The sequence below is a fragment of the Phoca vitulina genome, unplaced genomic scaffold (assembly GCF_004348235.1).
Source record: "Phoca vitulina isolate PV1807 unplaced genomic scaffold, GSC_HSeal_1.0 scaffold5, whole genome shotgun sequence".
Classification (NCBI taxonomy): domain Eukaryota; kingdom Metazoa; phylum Chordata; class Mammalia; order Carnivora; family Phocidae; genus Phoca; species Phoca vitulina.
Window position 1 is genome coordinate 33,030,955 of NW_022589708.1, and position 14,160 is coordinate 33,045,114.

General features: G+C 38.7%; 1 protein-coding gene across 13 annotated transcripts in view; it reads left to right on the forward strand.

Annotated features, from left to right (window-relative positions):
* Positions 1-14,160, forward strand: part of KLF12 (Kruppel like factor 12) — a 578,056-nt gene that overhangs the window by 537,385 nt on the left and 26,511 nt on the right. For all 13 annotated transcript variants that reach the window (XM_032402856.1, XM_032402855.1, XM_032402857.1 and 10 more), the window contains one exon: positions 12,109-12,266. In XM_032402856.1, the coding sequence (XP_032258747.1) occupies positions 12,109-12,266 (158 nt within the window). The remainder of the gene's footprint in view (positions 1-12,108; positions 12,267-14,160) is intronic.

Sequence of the window (14,160 nt, forward strand, 5' to 3'; positions counted from 1 at the left end):
AGTCCATCATCTCTCATGGTTCGTCTCCCCCTCCGGTCTCCCCCCCCTTCATTCTTCCCCTCCTGCTATCTTCTTCTTCTTTCTTTTTTTCTTAACATATATTGCATTATTTGTTTCAGAGGTACAGGTCTGTGATTCAACAGTCTTGCACAATTCACAGCGCTTACCAGAGCACATACCCTCCCCAGTGTCTATCACCCAGTCACCCCATCCCTCCCACCCCATCCCCCACTCCAGCAACCCTCAGTTTGTTTCCTGAGATTAAGAATTCCTTATATCAGTGAGGTCCTTTATGTAATTTTTTGTGATGATCTTCTAGGTTTACGTATGGTAATATATAAGCCATTATCATGCCACCTGCAATATTTTACAGTACACAGTAAGTTTACTAAGACAGTGCCATACACTGTTTATCTAAGAGACTACTGGTAATACCTAACAATACTCTGATCCTGGGAACTATAGATAATGTTTTACCAAAAATGGAGAAGAGTGAAATTGGGAACGTAATATTTGCATGATGCTTTAAAGCTTGCAAAGTTTTTATCTAACCTTTCTTCTTAGGTGAATAGGGATAGGCCAGGATTGTGCATTTAGTGGACAGTATTGCCCCAAGACTTTAGTGGCATATGAGAAGGTCTAGGTGAGAGTAGGGCCAATAGCATAGATATGTCAGAAACATCAGCTCCATAGAAGCAGGCTAAGAGCAGAACTGAGGCTGCCAAGAAAGGGTAAGTATTAGCAAATAGGAACAGTCAACATAGTAAGGAACGGTTCTTGGTGTAAACATGGTATCATGAAACCCAAGTCAAGAAGGAACACAGAACACTTCCCAACTTCTTTGTTGAGGCCAACATTACCCTGATACCCAAACCAGATAAAGACATCATAAGAGAACTACACAACAAAATGCCTTATGAATATCGACTCAAGAGCCCACAACAACAGGACGCCTGAGTTGTTCAGTCAGTTAAGCATCTGCCTTCAGCTCAGGTCATGATCCCAGGGTCCTGGGATCGAGTCCCGCATCAGGCTCCTTGCTCAGCGGGGAGAGCCAGCTTCTCTCTCTGCCTGCCGCCCCCACCCCCCTGCTTGTGCTCTCCCTCTGTCTCTGACAAATAAATAAATAAAAGCTTTAAAAAAAAAAAAAAAAGAGCCCACAACAAAATATAAGCAAACCAAATCTAGCAACATATATAAAAATAATTATATACCATGACCAAGTGAGATTTAACCCAGGAATGAGGCTGCTTTGACACAGGAATATCAATCAATGTTATACGTGATATTAATAGGCTAAAAGATAAGACCACATGATTATCTCAATAGATACTGAAAAAGTATTTGACAAATCCAACATCTTTTCATGGTAAAAACACACAGCAAAGTAGGAATAGAAGGGAGTGTCTTCAACACTGAACATCTTGTAACACTGAAAACTATGAAGCATCATTTTAAAAAAATCAAATCTTAAATAGAAAGATGTCCCATTTCAGTGATTGAAAGACTTAATGTTGGTAAGATGGCAGCATTGCACAAAATGGTAAATAAATTCAATGAAATGTCTACCCAAATTCTAACTGCATTTTCTTTTGCAGAAATTGACAAACTGGTCTTAAAATTCGTATGAAAATAATCTTGGAAAATCAGTCTTGAAAAAAAGAACAACTTTGGAAGACTAACCATGTCCAATTTCAAAATTTACCTCAAAGCTATAAAACCTAGATAGTGTGGTACTAGGATTAAACTGTACACATATAAATCAATGGAATGGAAGTAAGAATTCAGAAATAAACCTTTACATTTACGGTCAGTTGATTTTCACAAGGGTGCCAAGACAATCCAATGAAGAAAGAAAAATCTTTTCAACAAATAACGTTGGGGCAACTGTACATCCACATGCAAGAGAATGAAATTAGGCTCCATACACAACAATTAGCTCAAAATGGATCATAGATCTAAATATAAGAGCTAAATCTATAAAGCTCTTAGAAGAAAGCAGGAGTAAATATTTGAGACCTTAAGTTAGTTAAAGCCTTCTTAGATATAACAGCAAACACATATAACGGCTAAAGAAATATTAAATTGGACTTAATCAAAATTTAAACTTTTGTGCTTTAAGGACATAATCAAGAAGGTGAAAAAACAGTCCACAGATTTGGGAGAAAGTATTTACAAATCATATATTTGATAGGAGACTTGTATTCTGGAATAAATCGAAATCTTACAACTCAGCAATAAAAAGACAACACAACTTTAAAATAGGCAAAGTATTTGAAGAGACATTTCTCCAAAGAAGATCGACAAATGGTCTATGAACACATGAAAAGACACTCAACTTCTTAGTCATTAGGGAAATGGCAAAGCTAGACCACAATGAGATACACACACTGGGATGACTAAATTGAAGAAGACAGATACAATGTTTGGTGAGGATGAGGAGATAGTACAACTTTCGGTGCTGGTGAAATTACTAAATGGTGTAGTCACTTTGAAAAACAGTTTGAAAGTTTCTCAAAATATTAAACATAGAACTACCACGTAATCTAGCACATATAACCTAGATACATACCCAAGAGAATCTAAAACACATTCACACAAGAACTTGTACAAATGTTCAGATGTTCCTAGTAGCAGTATTCATAATAGCTGAAAAGCTCATCAACTAATACAAAGTGTGTTATATCTCTACGATGGAATATTATTCAGCTATGAAAAGGAATGAAGTATTGATGTATGCTACCATATGGGTGAACCTTGAAAACTTTATGCTAAATTTAGGACAGAAGCCAGACACAAAAGCCACATACTGTATGATTCTCTTCCTACTAAATGTGCAGAATAGGCAAATCTGTAGAGATGAGAGTAGATTAGTAGTCACCAGGGACTAGAGGTGGGGGAAAGTGGAATGATTGCTCATGAGTATGGTGTTTCCTTTCGGGGTAATGAGAATATTCTGGAACTAGACAGGGGTGGTGGTTCCATAACATTGTGAATATAATGAATGCTACTCAACTGTACACTTTATAGGTTGAATTTTATCATATGTGAAGTATATCTTAAAGTTATTAACCAAAAAAGGAAGAGGAAGGAGCCCAAGGTTAAGTGTTGAAGATATATTGGACATTGAGTCAGGTTTACATGACTCTCGGCGAAATCGTTCTAACAGCTCCACATTTGAAATATGGGAGTCTGAAAATCAAAGAGATTAAATGTCTAAAAAAGCATTGCTAATAAATTACAAGTTATAATTCATACCTAGATTTTCCAATTATGGTCTATGCTTTTTCTGTAGGAGTAGCAACAAAAACTAGGATTCTTGTTTTCGTTTTTTCTTAAAGATAATAATGTGAGCTTATTGATCACAAAACTTTAATTTAGGGGTCTGCATATTAAAACCCTGTTCAAATTTCACATGTTTTTCTCTGTTTTTAAGTCCATGCTGCTCTTTTGTTTTCCTTGTTTAACATAAATAGTCCACCTAGTGCAGAAAGAAATTTGTGAGACATACATTTAAAAGTTACTATATAAAATTTAAACTATATAGTTCAGGGTTGGGAGTTGTACAATTAAGGTAGAAAATAAACACACCAAATCCTAGGCTGTTGTGGCTGAGTTTCCTGGCAGCCAAAGCACAAAAGTAAATAGGGTGGGGATTTGAGTCTACTTGATAAGGGAAAAAAAGAATATCGGTGTTGCCAAGCAGATTTTCCTTCATTCTAAGTAAAAATTATGACACAGATCTTTCTACAACCGCGCTGGAGAGTAGAAAAATCCTCGCTCGAGAGGTCAGGAAGCTGGGCATCTGGTTCCAACTCTGCCAGTCTTTAGCTGTGTGGCTGTGGTGTGGTAATTCATCAACTTGCTGAGCCTGTTTCCTCATCTTCCAAATATGAATGTGGGTCACATTAATATACTTTCTTATCTTTTCAATGTTAATTTGGTGGAGTATTTGAAGATTAAGTAAAGCTTTCCGGAAAGGAAATTAAAAAGAGGTAAAATATTGCTTCATTAAATGGGAAGATTTTTGTTTTTCTCCAAAATTCAAACACATGCTATTTTGATGTTAGGAGAAATGTCTGTTTGCGGCACCAGACAGCCCTTTTGGCCAAGAAAAACTCAAGTGCAACGTTACCAGTGAAATCTGCTTGGTCTTGTTGTTTACATATCCCCATAAGAGCAATAAAAACTGTTTCAATAATTTATGTAAGCTTAAGTACCAGATAGTTAACTGATACCATTTCAGTGTTAATAAAAGAAATCTCTAGTGTAACATAGACCTGGTTAATGATCAACATAAAATAGATGGAGGCCTGTTTTGGTGGTCACTTCAAAAGTTTATTTATGGTTGCATTATAATATCTCACTAGAGCTGTATATTTGAAACATTTTAGATATATTTTAATATTTAAAACACAGAGTTTTCGGGGTACCTGGGTGGCTCAGTCAATTAAGCATCTGCTTTCGGCTCAGGTCACGATCTCAGGGTCCCGGGATGGAGCCCTGTGTTGGGCTCCCTGCTCAGCAGGGAGTCTGCTTCTCCCTCCACCTCTCCCCTCCCCCCCCCCCCCCCGCCCCACTCATGCTTGCCCCCTCGCTCTCTCTCAAATAAATAAAAATCTTTAAAAATTTTAAAAAATAAAACAGAGTTTTATATACTGCCCTTGCCTGGGGTACATCCATAGGGCTATCTTGTTAGTGAATCTGCCTTATAATAAGATCCTTCTGATAGAGAAAAACTGACTTCTTTATGTAAAATTCTGCCCTAGGGCAGTGTTATGGTGAGACTCCAGTGTTTGCACTTAAGTAAAGTCCTCGCAGGGTTGACTGTGTTCCCCAAACTCCTTCCTTCCTTTCTTACCCTTCACCCTTTCAAGCATCTGTTGATACGCCTGCTCCAAGAGGGCATGCCTGAGATTGTATCTGTATTCTTGAGTATACGTATTCTTTGAGTCCTCAAACTGAGGACAGGGCCTGTCTTAAATTCAGATTAAAATGCTGCTGGAGGGGAGGAGGGTGGAGGGAGGGGGTAGCTGGGTGATGGACATTAAGGAGGGCATGTGCGATGTAATGAGCACTGCGCGTATTATGTAAGACTGATGAATCACAGACCTGTGCCTCTAAAACAAAAAACACATTATGTGTTAATTAATTGAACTAAAATAAAAATTTTTTAAAAATTGAGATTAAAATAATAACCTAGTAAATTTAAGGTTCAAATGATCCAGCTACAACACCTGGCATAAAACATAATTTAAACCCTGATGTTTTCTGAAGAAATTCTGTGACAGGTTCATCTGAATATTTCAGTACTGTTATGTGTCTTCTATTCAGTGTCCAGTGTAATTCAGAAATCCACACTTGTTTCAACCTATATTATGAATTGATTTTATGGGGTAAAGTCTTTGCAAGGCATATGGTGTTCCCCCAAAGTAACTATTTTGAATAGATACCGTGTATCGAAAATGGATCTCTTTTGTTAACAAACAAGCCCCTGTCAGCTTGTAATCTAAATTCATCATAAGTTTGACAATAAAACCAATTACCCCTAATGCCATTAATGGTTCGGTTTTTTCCTGTTTGATCTTTAAGCTTTTTGTTTTGCAGCTTCTGAACTTACTCGCTAAAATATGGTGAATCAAAAAAAGAGCAGAGAGATAAGCCTGTGGCAGTTTTGAGTATTTTAATGGTCTAGCCAGTGATGGAGAACACTTGGCAGCCGCTGCTATATTTAAGTAAAAACCGTGCTATACTATCTAGCCACAGACCCACCCCAAAAAAGCTCATTCAGAAACCTATTACCTGTAACTAGTAGGAGCTTTTCTTTATTAACATAAAACAATAATCAGAACTACACTTTGGACATAGTCTGTTCGTGTGAAAAAGAAAAAAGTGCCAAAATCTAGTTGAATATATGCTTAAGATTGAGCTTGTTGACCTATTTTAGCAAATGTATTACTCTTGATTTACACATTTTGTGAAAATGGACTTATTTTTATTGAATCCAGATTTGAAGTGAAGTAGTATAATGCCTTAGTCACAGCTTCCGGAAAGGTTGACAACTGCTAATCTTACAATTTCAATCTCTTATCAAAAGTAGTTTTCCATAGGAAACCATAGGCCGCAGGGAAAGAGAAACTTCCCGCTGGTGAATCTGCCTTGGGACGTAGCTTCTGGGGATTAGATAGGCGGTGTATCTAAATAGCACCTTTTCCCCAATTAATATCCTAGGAAAGACACTGATGTGGTTTGATAGCAGCTAGACAGAATCTGTTGTCATACGGCAAGATAAATACAAAGATTGCTGCTTCTGAGAGCCATCTACTGGCTGAGAAAAAGCCTGCAAAAAAAAAAAAAAAAAAAAAGGTGCAAATGTGGGGCTTGTCCAAGTGAACAGAAGCTCTGTGACCAAGATTTATGTAATGCCTGGTTAACTGAAAGTCTCATCAACTTCTTTTTTGGCTTCTGGCCTTGATATTTCATTTCCAACGTGGTGTTTGATTTACTAACAAGGAAGTGGTTCGTTCTTACCTGTATTCTGTGGCAGAAACTAATTCACAATTCCAGTAAGTAATACATACTGCCCCATCCAAAATAATTTGAAAATAAACTTTCGAGAACAGTACAAAGTATATTTTTAAAACTGAACGTTTCCCCTTCCCTTAAGGTAACTCTGTCAACACAGCCCACTGAAAATCATTTTCGGTGCCATGGTGAATAAACTGGAATGGTAGGTAAGGAGCTAGTTCTGTGGCCGCGGCGAAGGGAGACATAATCGCATACCACTGCCAGACTCAGCCTTCTAAAAACTTTTCCCTGGCAATAAATATTTTTTTCACAACAACTTAGGAAAGTGTTTTCTTAGGTAGATTAATAGTAATTATACTGAATACCTCAACTGGCAGTATTTATGAAGCAGTTTGCCTTAAAATTCACAAGAGAGGGGTGCCTGGGTGGCTCAGTCATTAAGCGTCTGCCTTCGGCTCAGGTCATGATCCCAGGGTCCCGGGATCGAGCCCCACATCGGGCTCCCTGCTCAGCGGGAAGCCTGCTTCTCTCTCTCCCACTCCCCCTGTAAAATCTTTAAAAAAAAAAATTCTCAAGAGAAAAGCATACGCCTTATTATAGCAGACTCCATGTAAGAATGCTTTTATGTGCTATTTTTTTTCTGTAATTGGACGAGGGGGAAACTTTAAATGATACAGATTATGTTGTTGCATTTTCCTGTTTTATCCTATGCTGGTTGCTCTTAGCCATATCTGAGTCCATAGAAAGTAAGAACTAAGATTGGGTCCTAGAGTCAGCCACTTGGGTTTGAATCCTGGCCTTAACTTCTGTGCCTCCGTTTCCCCATCTCTAAGTGAGGGACACTAATCATACTGATCTCGCAGAGTTGCTTTGAAGCTTAAAGCATTTAGAGCGGAGGCTGGCACGTGGTCAGCCTTCTGTAAATGTCAGCTGTCGTGTTATCCACAGCCAGCTCCCTAGAGGTCTGTTGAGATTGAATGTGTGAACGTGCTAAAGCACCTTCTCTTCCATTGTTCTCTGTTCCTGTTTTAAAATTTGGGATGTGCGTGTCCTCTCTTTCTCTTTTCAGCCTTAGAAGAATGTCCTGGCTTTTTTTTTTTTTTTTTTTAAACACCTATAGAAACTTCAATTTCAGTGAAGGGCATCTCATCACACTAAGGTCACACGTGACAAATGGTCTTTTATTACCTGCTGATTACAGTTAACCTTAATTTCTTTCATGGCAGCCATGCGGTGCCTTCTATTTAAATAGAGCTGTTCCTGGATGTGACTTCTCGAGCCTCTCTGGGTTTAATTCTAATTTAACTTGCCATTCCAAGTGGGACTGTTGTGCAACTGAAGTCATGATTCACTCATTTGTTCTCTCTAGATCTAATTATTACAACGTAGTGCCTGTGAGGACCCCTCAGGCGCTCATTCACTCCTCCAAATGGTCTAACCTTCTGGGGAAGGGAGTGGGCCTGTAGTTATTGTTCTTTTAAACTGTGCAGATGCCTTTAGTACATTCTCTGGGAACACACTGGCCACTGTTATGCCTCTACCATTTTCATCGTACCAGCTTATTATGAAGGATTATTGGAAGAATCCAACGCTGGCGTCTGTGGCATTTCCATCTTCAGAACAAGACCAGCTTTTGAAGCACAGAACCAGCTTGCATGTATCTGGGGATACCTGAAGGGCCTTCTGAACAAGGGGCACATTGCTCAGAAAGCATAGGGCAGAATGGAAATACCCAGAGAGTAACGATAGCTGTTCTGTTACCAAACGCCCACGCGTGGGAGCCTTGGAGTGGGACAGGACAGGATGAGACTGCGGAGAGTAAGATCACTGTTCACCATCCCCTGCTTAACAGATGCTTACTGGGATCAAAGGGGAGATTTTTATTCATTCCCCGGTATCCTGTACACATTCAGAGGGATCTCAGTGGCCTTCCACTGAGAATTTTAATTGTAAGCAATGCTTTAGAATGCCGCCCTCTTGAATTTAGGGCAAAGAACTGAGACACTTATGTACACGTGGTTTTAATGATTACCCAGACTCTGATATTCAGTAGCCACTTTGTATATAGTATTTAAAGTATGAAGCTTAGGGAAATGAGAGTAAGAGTGAAGAATTGAGTGACCATTGTCTGAAGACTTGCAGTAAAAGAATCCTGGTAAGGATTAATTAACCAGTTGAGGATTAATTGATTGATTATATTAAGTTAAAAATTAGGAATACCTGACATTACACTTATCTGTTCATTCATTCATTCATTCATTCAATTTGGCAAACATTTCTTGAATGCCCACAGTGTTCTAGGCTCTAGAGATACTTGGCACCAGTACCTTAACCACATTTCCTGCCATGGCCTTGGGTTGACCAAACCCCGACCGTTGGTTGTCTTCCCCCTCTAGTGCCTGCCATCTGTGGGTTCATGCGTGGACCCCAGCATAGCAGCAGTCCTGCGTGGAGTTGGAGTGCGTTCTCATCTTTCTGTGTTCCTTAAGTTCTTTTGCTCTTTTGCTCCCTGTCTACTTCAGTGCACTTCTTCTTACCTTTCCACAAAGAGATCAAATAAGTGGTTCGGAAAGGCATAGCCTCGCCGAAGTTTCTTCAGCATCTTCTGAGGATGCCTCTGCCATTTTAAAAGGGGAGCTAGGGAAAAATTTTACCCATTGGATATCATTTCCAAGCTAGCTCTGCTGGGCACAGCTATTCATTGTACATACCTTTTTAAATTTTTTTTTAATCTTTATTGCATAGATACCTTTAGGGGGTGGTTCTTCATAATGTCCTAAAATATTTTACTTTAAAATGAAGGAAATCAATGTGTTAAGTTTTGTAGCATGAAGGCCATGCACCTAACATGTCTTTTTTTGGTGTAAATTCAGGAGTCTCGGTGAAGTAATATCATGCCGTTCTGTGGCCTTTGCCTTCCTTAACCACCTGCCAAATGGTTCCATGATTGTTGGACTATAGCACAGCATCACTTCATTGGTCCCTTAAAGACCTGCTTAGTAGTTAACTTGGTTTTAAGTTCAGATTTATTTTTTACTTTTCTCTGTATATACACATACACAGCAAGATAAATAGCTAAAATAAACTGCAGGCAAAACAATGTATGTGTGTGATTATGCATAGTTACATTTACACTTATTAGTGCATAGAAAGTACTGTATAACACAAACCGTTCTGATTATAGACTTTAAGTTATAATTTGAAGGAAACAGATACCATATCATTTTCTCTTGAGTTAAAAGCTGTCAAACATATCACGACACAGAAATCTCTATTTTTGAGGTCCCCAAGTGCCAAGATCCGTATTTATTTTCATGACTAGATATTCAAGAAATGAATTACTGTTGGCCTCTCATCACACGCGTACAGTTTGGTTCACAAGAAGCCCACCCTATGCTAGAGCATACCTTGGCAAGAATGACCAAAGCCAATAGGCCAGCACTATTTTGACTTTTTCACAATAGGCTCCAGTCGCCGCAACTGAGTCAGTTACGTGGAAAACCACAAATCCACATTGATTCATAGGAAGCTGGAAAAAGTGGCTTAGCCATCCCATATTTTCTTTCATTCTACTAATAAAGATCTTGCATAAAACTCTTTAAAGGCACAAGTAGATAAACACCACTTATATTTTGTCTTAGCTAATAATAGAAAGCTTTGGCTGCTGAATCTGTTATTTGTACAAGTGAGAAGATACACTGAAAACTTAAAAGGCACATATGTAGAAGGAAACATTGAGGAAAAAAAGTTTACTGGAGCAATGTTATAGTGAAGTATTAGAAATAATCTAAATGTCGATTGCTTAGGAAATAGACTTTAAAACTCTGGCATGAATATTCACTGGACTACTACCATGTTTCATCTAAGTCATGCATCAACCACTGGCCCCAAAAACAACCCACTGTTTTGTGAATAAGGTTTTATTAGAACATTAGCCATACTCCCTTGTTTACATATTGTCTGTAGCTACTTTCATGCTACAAGGGCAGAGTTGATTTGTTACAACATAGACTGCATGACTCTCAAAGTCAAAACAAAATATTGGCTATTTAGCCATTTACAGAAAAAGTTTACCAACCCCTGATCTAAGTTAAAATATCACATATTGTAAAATGCACTATTACTGGATGTACTACTAATACAGAAAAAATTTATGCCAGTTAAACTATGACAAGCCTTCAGTTGTAAGAAGTATCTTACATTTTAGAGACATCAAAATATGAAAAAAATCATCTTAGAATGGATGAGTTGTGGATATAGCACTTCAAGTAAATAAACGAGTGTTGGCATCAACACGGATAATCTCCCATGCTTAATGTTGAGTAAGCAAAAGGCAAGTGTAGAGCAATTTGCAAAATGATGTGAACGATATGATGATATTTATATGTCTCTTAAAGAACAAAACAGTATTATGAGTTTCTATGACTGTGGGTATGTGTAGGTAAGGATAACCTGAAAGAATTGGAAGAATTTAAAGAAAACCGACGACAGGTTTTCCCTGGGAGGAAGAGGAAGGAAGACAAGGGTGGGGTTTTACCTTTACCTGTAATCTGCTTAAGTGAAACTTAAATGCCACTTTCTTCAAAGAACTCTTGCTCAGCGTCATTCAGGTTTTTTTAAAAAAAGAGGTGATTTACTAATAAAAAATATTTTTGAAAAGCATCAAAACATGAAAAAGCTGGAAGAAAATATGTCAATATAAACAGTGGTAAATTCTTTACAGTAGAAATATGGATGATTCCTTTTGTGTTGTATTTGTTATAATAGTAAAGAACTTCATGGGTAACTGAAAACGATTAGTCATATTCTTCATTTCTACCTCAATCAAAAGAGATTAAGGTTTGAAGAAGTACATGTTAATCAATTACCTGACGTTACAAACTAATCCTGTTTTTCTACTGTGGCATTAGGATTAAACAACGAGCAAGTCAGGGCCAAATTTCATAGTTAAAACTTTTTCTCATAATGGTGGTACAGCTAATCTTTAAATACAATGTACTTGATTCCTCACCATGAAAAACCACCAACTGGAAAAGTTAAATGTCAGGTGCATTTTACCGAACAGAAATAGCTTGTCATGAGTCATGTTATTGATGTACTGATGTCATTTCTTTCAGCCTGACCTCACTTGTTTTGAAATATACCTTGTGATTTTACTCAATTTTATATGCTGTCATGTGCAGTTCAGACCCCCGTGTTACTTATTAAATGCATTCATTTTGTCTGTCTATAGCAGAGCTTCCAAAAATAATCTCTGTGTCATTCAGAAGGGTTCCAGATTATTTCTTTCGATGAGGAGGATCTACTCACCTACCACTGATTTTATTTAGTTTTTGTTTCTGTCTTGTTGTTTTAAGCATGTCTTTCTCTCTGGGGGAGTGTTTTATCACAAATAGGCCAAGCTGCCTGCCTTCGAGATTAAGAAATAAAGTGTGTCCAAGAAAGTGATGGTGGGAAATGTGGCCATGGGGCCTTGAGTCTATAGGAAGCGACAGCCTATGAGTCTGAGGTCTCATGCCACTAGAACCAAAACAGAGCGCTGTGCTGCTCACCATTTAACTCCACTTTTTTTTTTTCCAGTTCAATTTCACCATTTAGTATTGAGAGCACAAGACGCCAGAGACGGTCTGAATCCCCAGACTCCAGAAAACGGCGTATCCACAGATGTGATTTTGAGGGATGCAACAAAGTATACACAAAAAGTTCTCACCTGAAGGCTCACCGAAGGACACATACAGGTACAGTGTCCCAGGGCTTCTCACTTGGGGTGGGGAGGGGGGAGGTTCAGTGAAGGTCCCAAAGGGGCCACTGCTTGACTCCGGGGTCCTGAGTGCACTGGAATGGTGTTTTATACTTGCTCATTATATAGCCATCTGAAGTTTACTCCCTGTCTGAGGGGAATGCATTCCCCTATCTCAGCTGAAAAAGGCTTAAGTCTTAGTGAACCTTAGCAACCAATGAAGTATGTCTTCTAGGTCTTAAGGACATTTACGATGGTAGGACACAGTGATCCAGCCTTTTTTATAATCAGTGTTGCCACTTAACCATTGTCTGGTTTCTCAGATTCTAAAATGTCCACAAAGCACACTGAAGAACAAGCTGAACAAAATTATTTTATCCTCTTAAAGTTAGCATTTTAAGCACCACTCAAATCCTGTTGTTCCCCCTCGGTCTCTTCCCCCAAACAACCAAACAAATAAACCAAAAAAAATAAATAAATAAAACTGACATATATATATAGCACTGTAAGGAGTGTAAAAAAATATTTTCATATGATTCCATTTGATTTTCACTGGCATTTTATAGAGAGAGAAAGGATTTTTAATATTCAGTTTACAGAGAAAGAAATGGAGATCACACATGATTTACTGACTCTGTCACCATCCAGACTACCCCAACCCATCCATCCACCCCCCTATCCATCCATATACCCATCCATGTACTCATCTACCCACTCATCCATCCATCCACCCACCCAGGAAATAACCTAGTGACTCTTTACTTAGCCCCCTACCCACTCCTTCCATCCTATGCCTTGTGGTGTTCCTTAGCCAGCATCCCCGGCTTCCTTGGCTTCTGGGTCTTATTGGAAGCCACCAGTGGGAGGCTCTGGGAAGAGACTGAAGGTGGAAAGAGGGCCCCACAATTACACTACCTTTTCTAGGAAAAGTGACTGGAATGTGTGAAGCTCAAAGAAGCAGATAGAAGAGGCAAATTCATTCATACACATTCCTGGTCATTCCTGGTAGCAATGTGCCACAGGTCCAGCAAGCTGAGTCCAGTGACTGTCCTTGACAGGAATCCGATGTCAACCCCTACCTTACCTGGAAACTTCAAGTGTAACAGACTCCCGTTGGGCTATGTGAATAGTACCGCCATCTCAAATATCTTAAAATAACCACACTGTGAACACCATTTCCTGGCCAAGGTAGCAAAACCATGTACGCCAGCATTCAGCGCCGTTTACTTAGTCGTGTTAGTAGAACGTTTGCAGCTGCTTTGCAGAGACTGTGCCGACTCCACACATTAAGACAGGGCATCATTTGGGCGTGTGTGTGATGAGGTTCTGGTGTGGGAGGCTGGTCTGGAGTCAAAAGACATTGCAGAACCTGGAGTTTACTTTTGCTCATCTAACGTATAACATACTTCGAATACTTCTAATAATTCAACACGTTTTACAAACTTCATCTTTCATCCCTGCTCCCAGTCCTTTTCCTTTTTCTACTTAATTCCAGATTCTTGCCTCTCCATTGATTCTGAGCTTCCCCAGCAGAGGTTTTCATCTATCTCTTCGGCACTATTTTTGAATCAATTTCTTTACCATTTAGGCAAAGAATGAGTATAAAAACATGAGAGTCAAAGAAGCATGTTCCATCCTGTCAGTAGATAATGAACACAGATCACAGTCGTAAGTATGATCAGGTCATATTACTCAATTTTAACGGGAGCATTTCTGTTTTAAAAAAAAAAAAGAGGACGCTTTCTTCGGTAAATCATCATGTATTTTGAGTTATTCCTTGAACTTTCTGAAACACATATTGGCCTCATTGGTACAGAGACACCTCTATTCCATTTATCCAAGTGATGAACAGTGGATGAGAGGAAAAGGTTTAATTAGGAACTAGTAAAGGA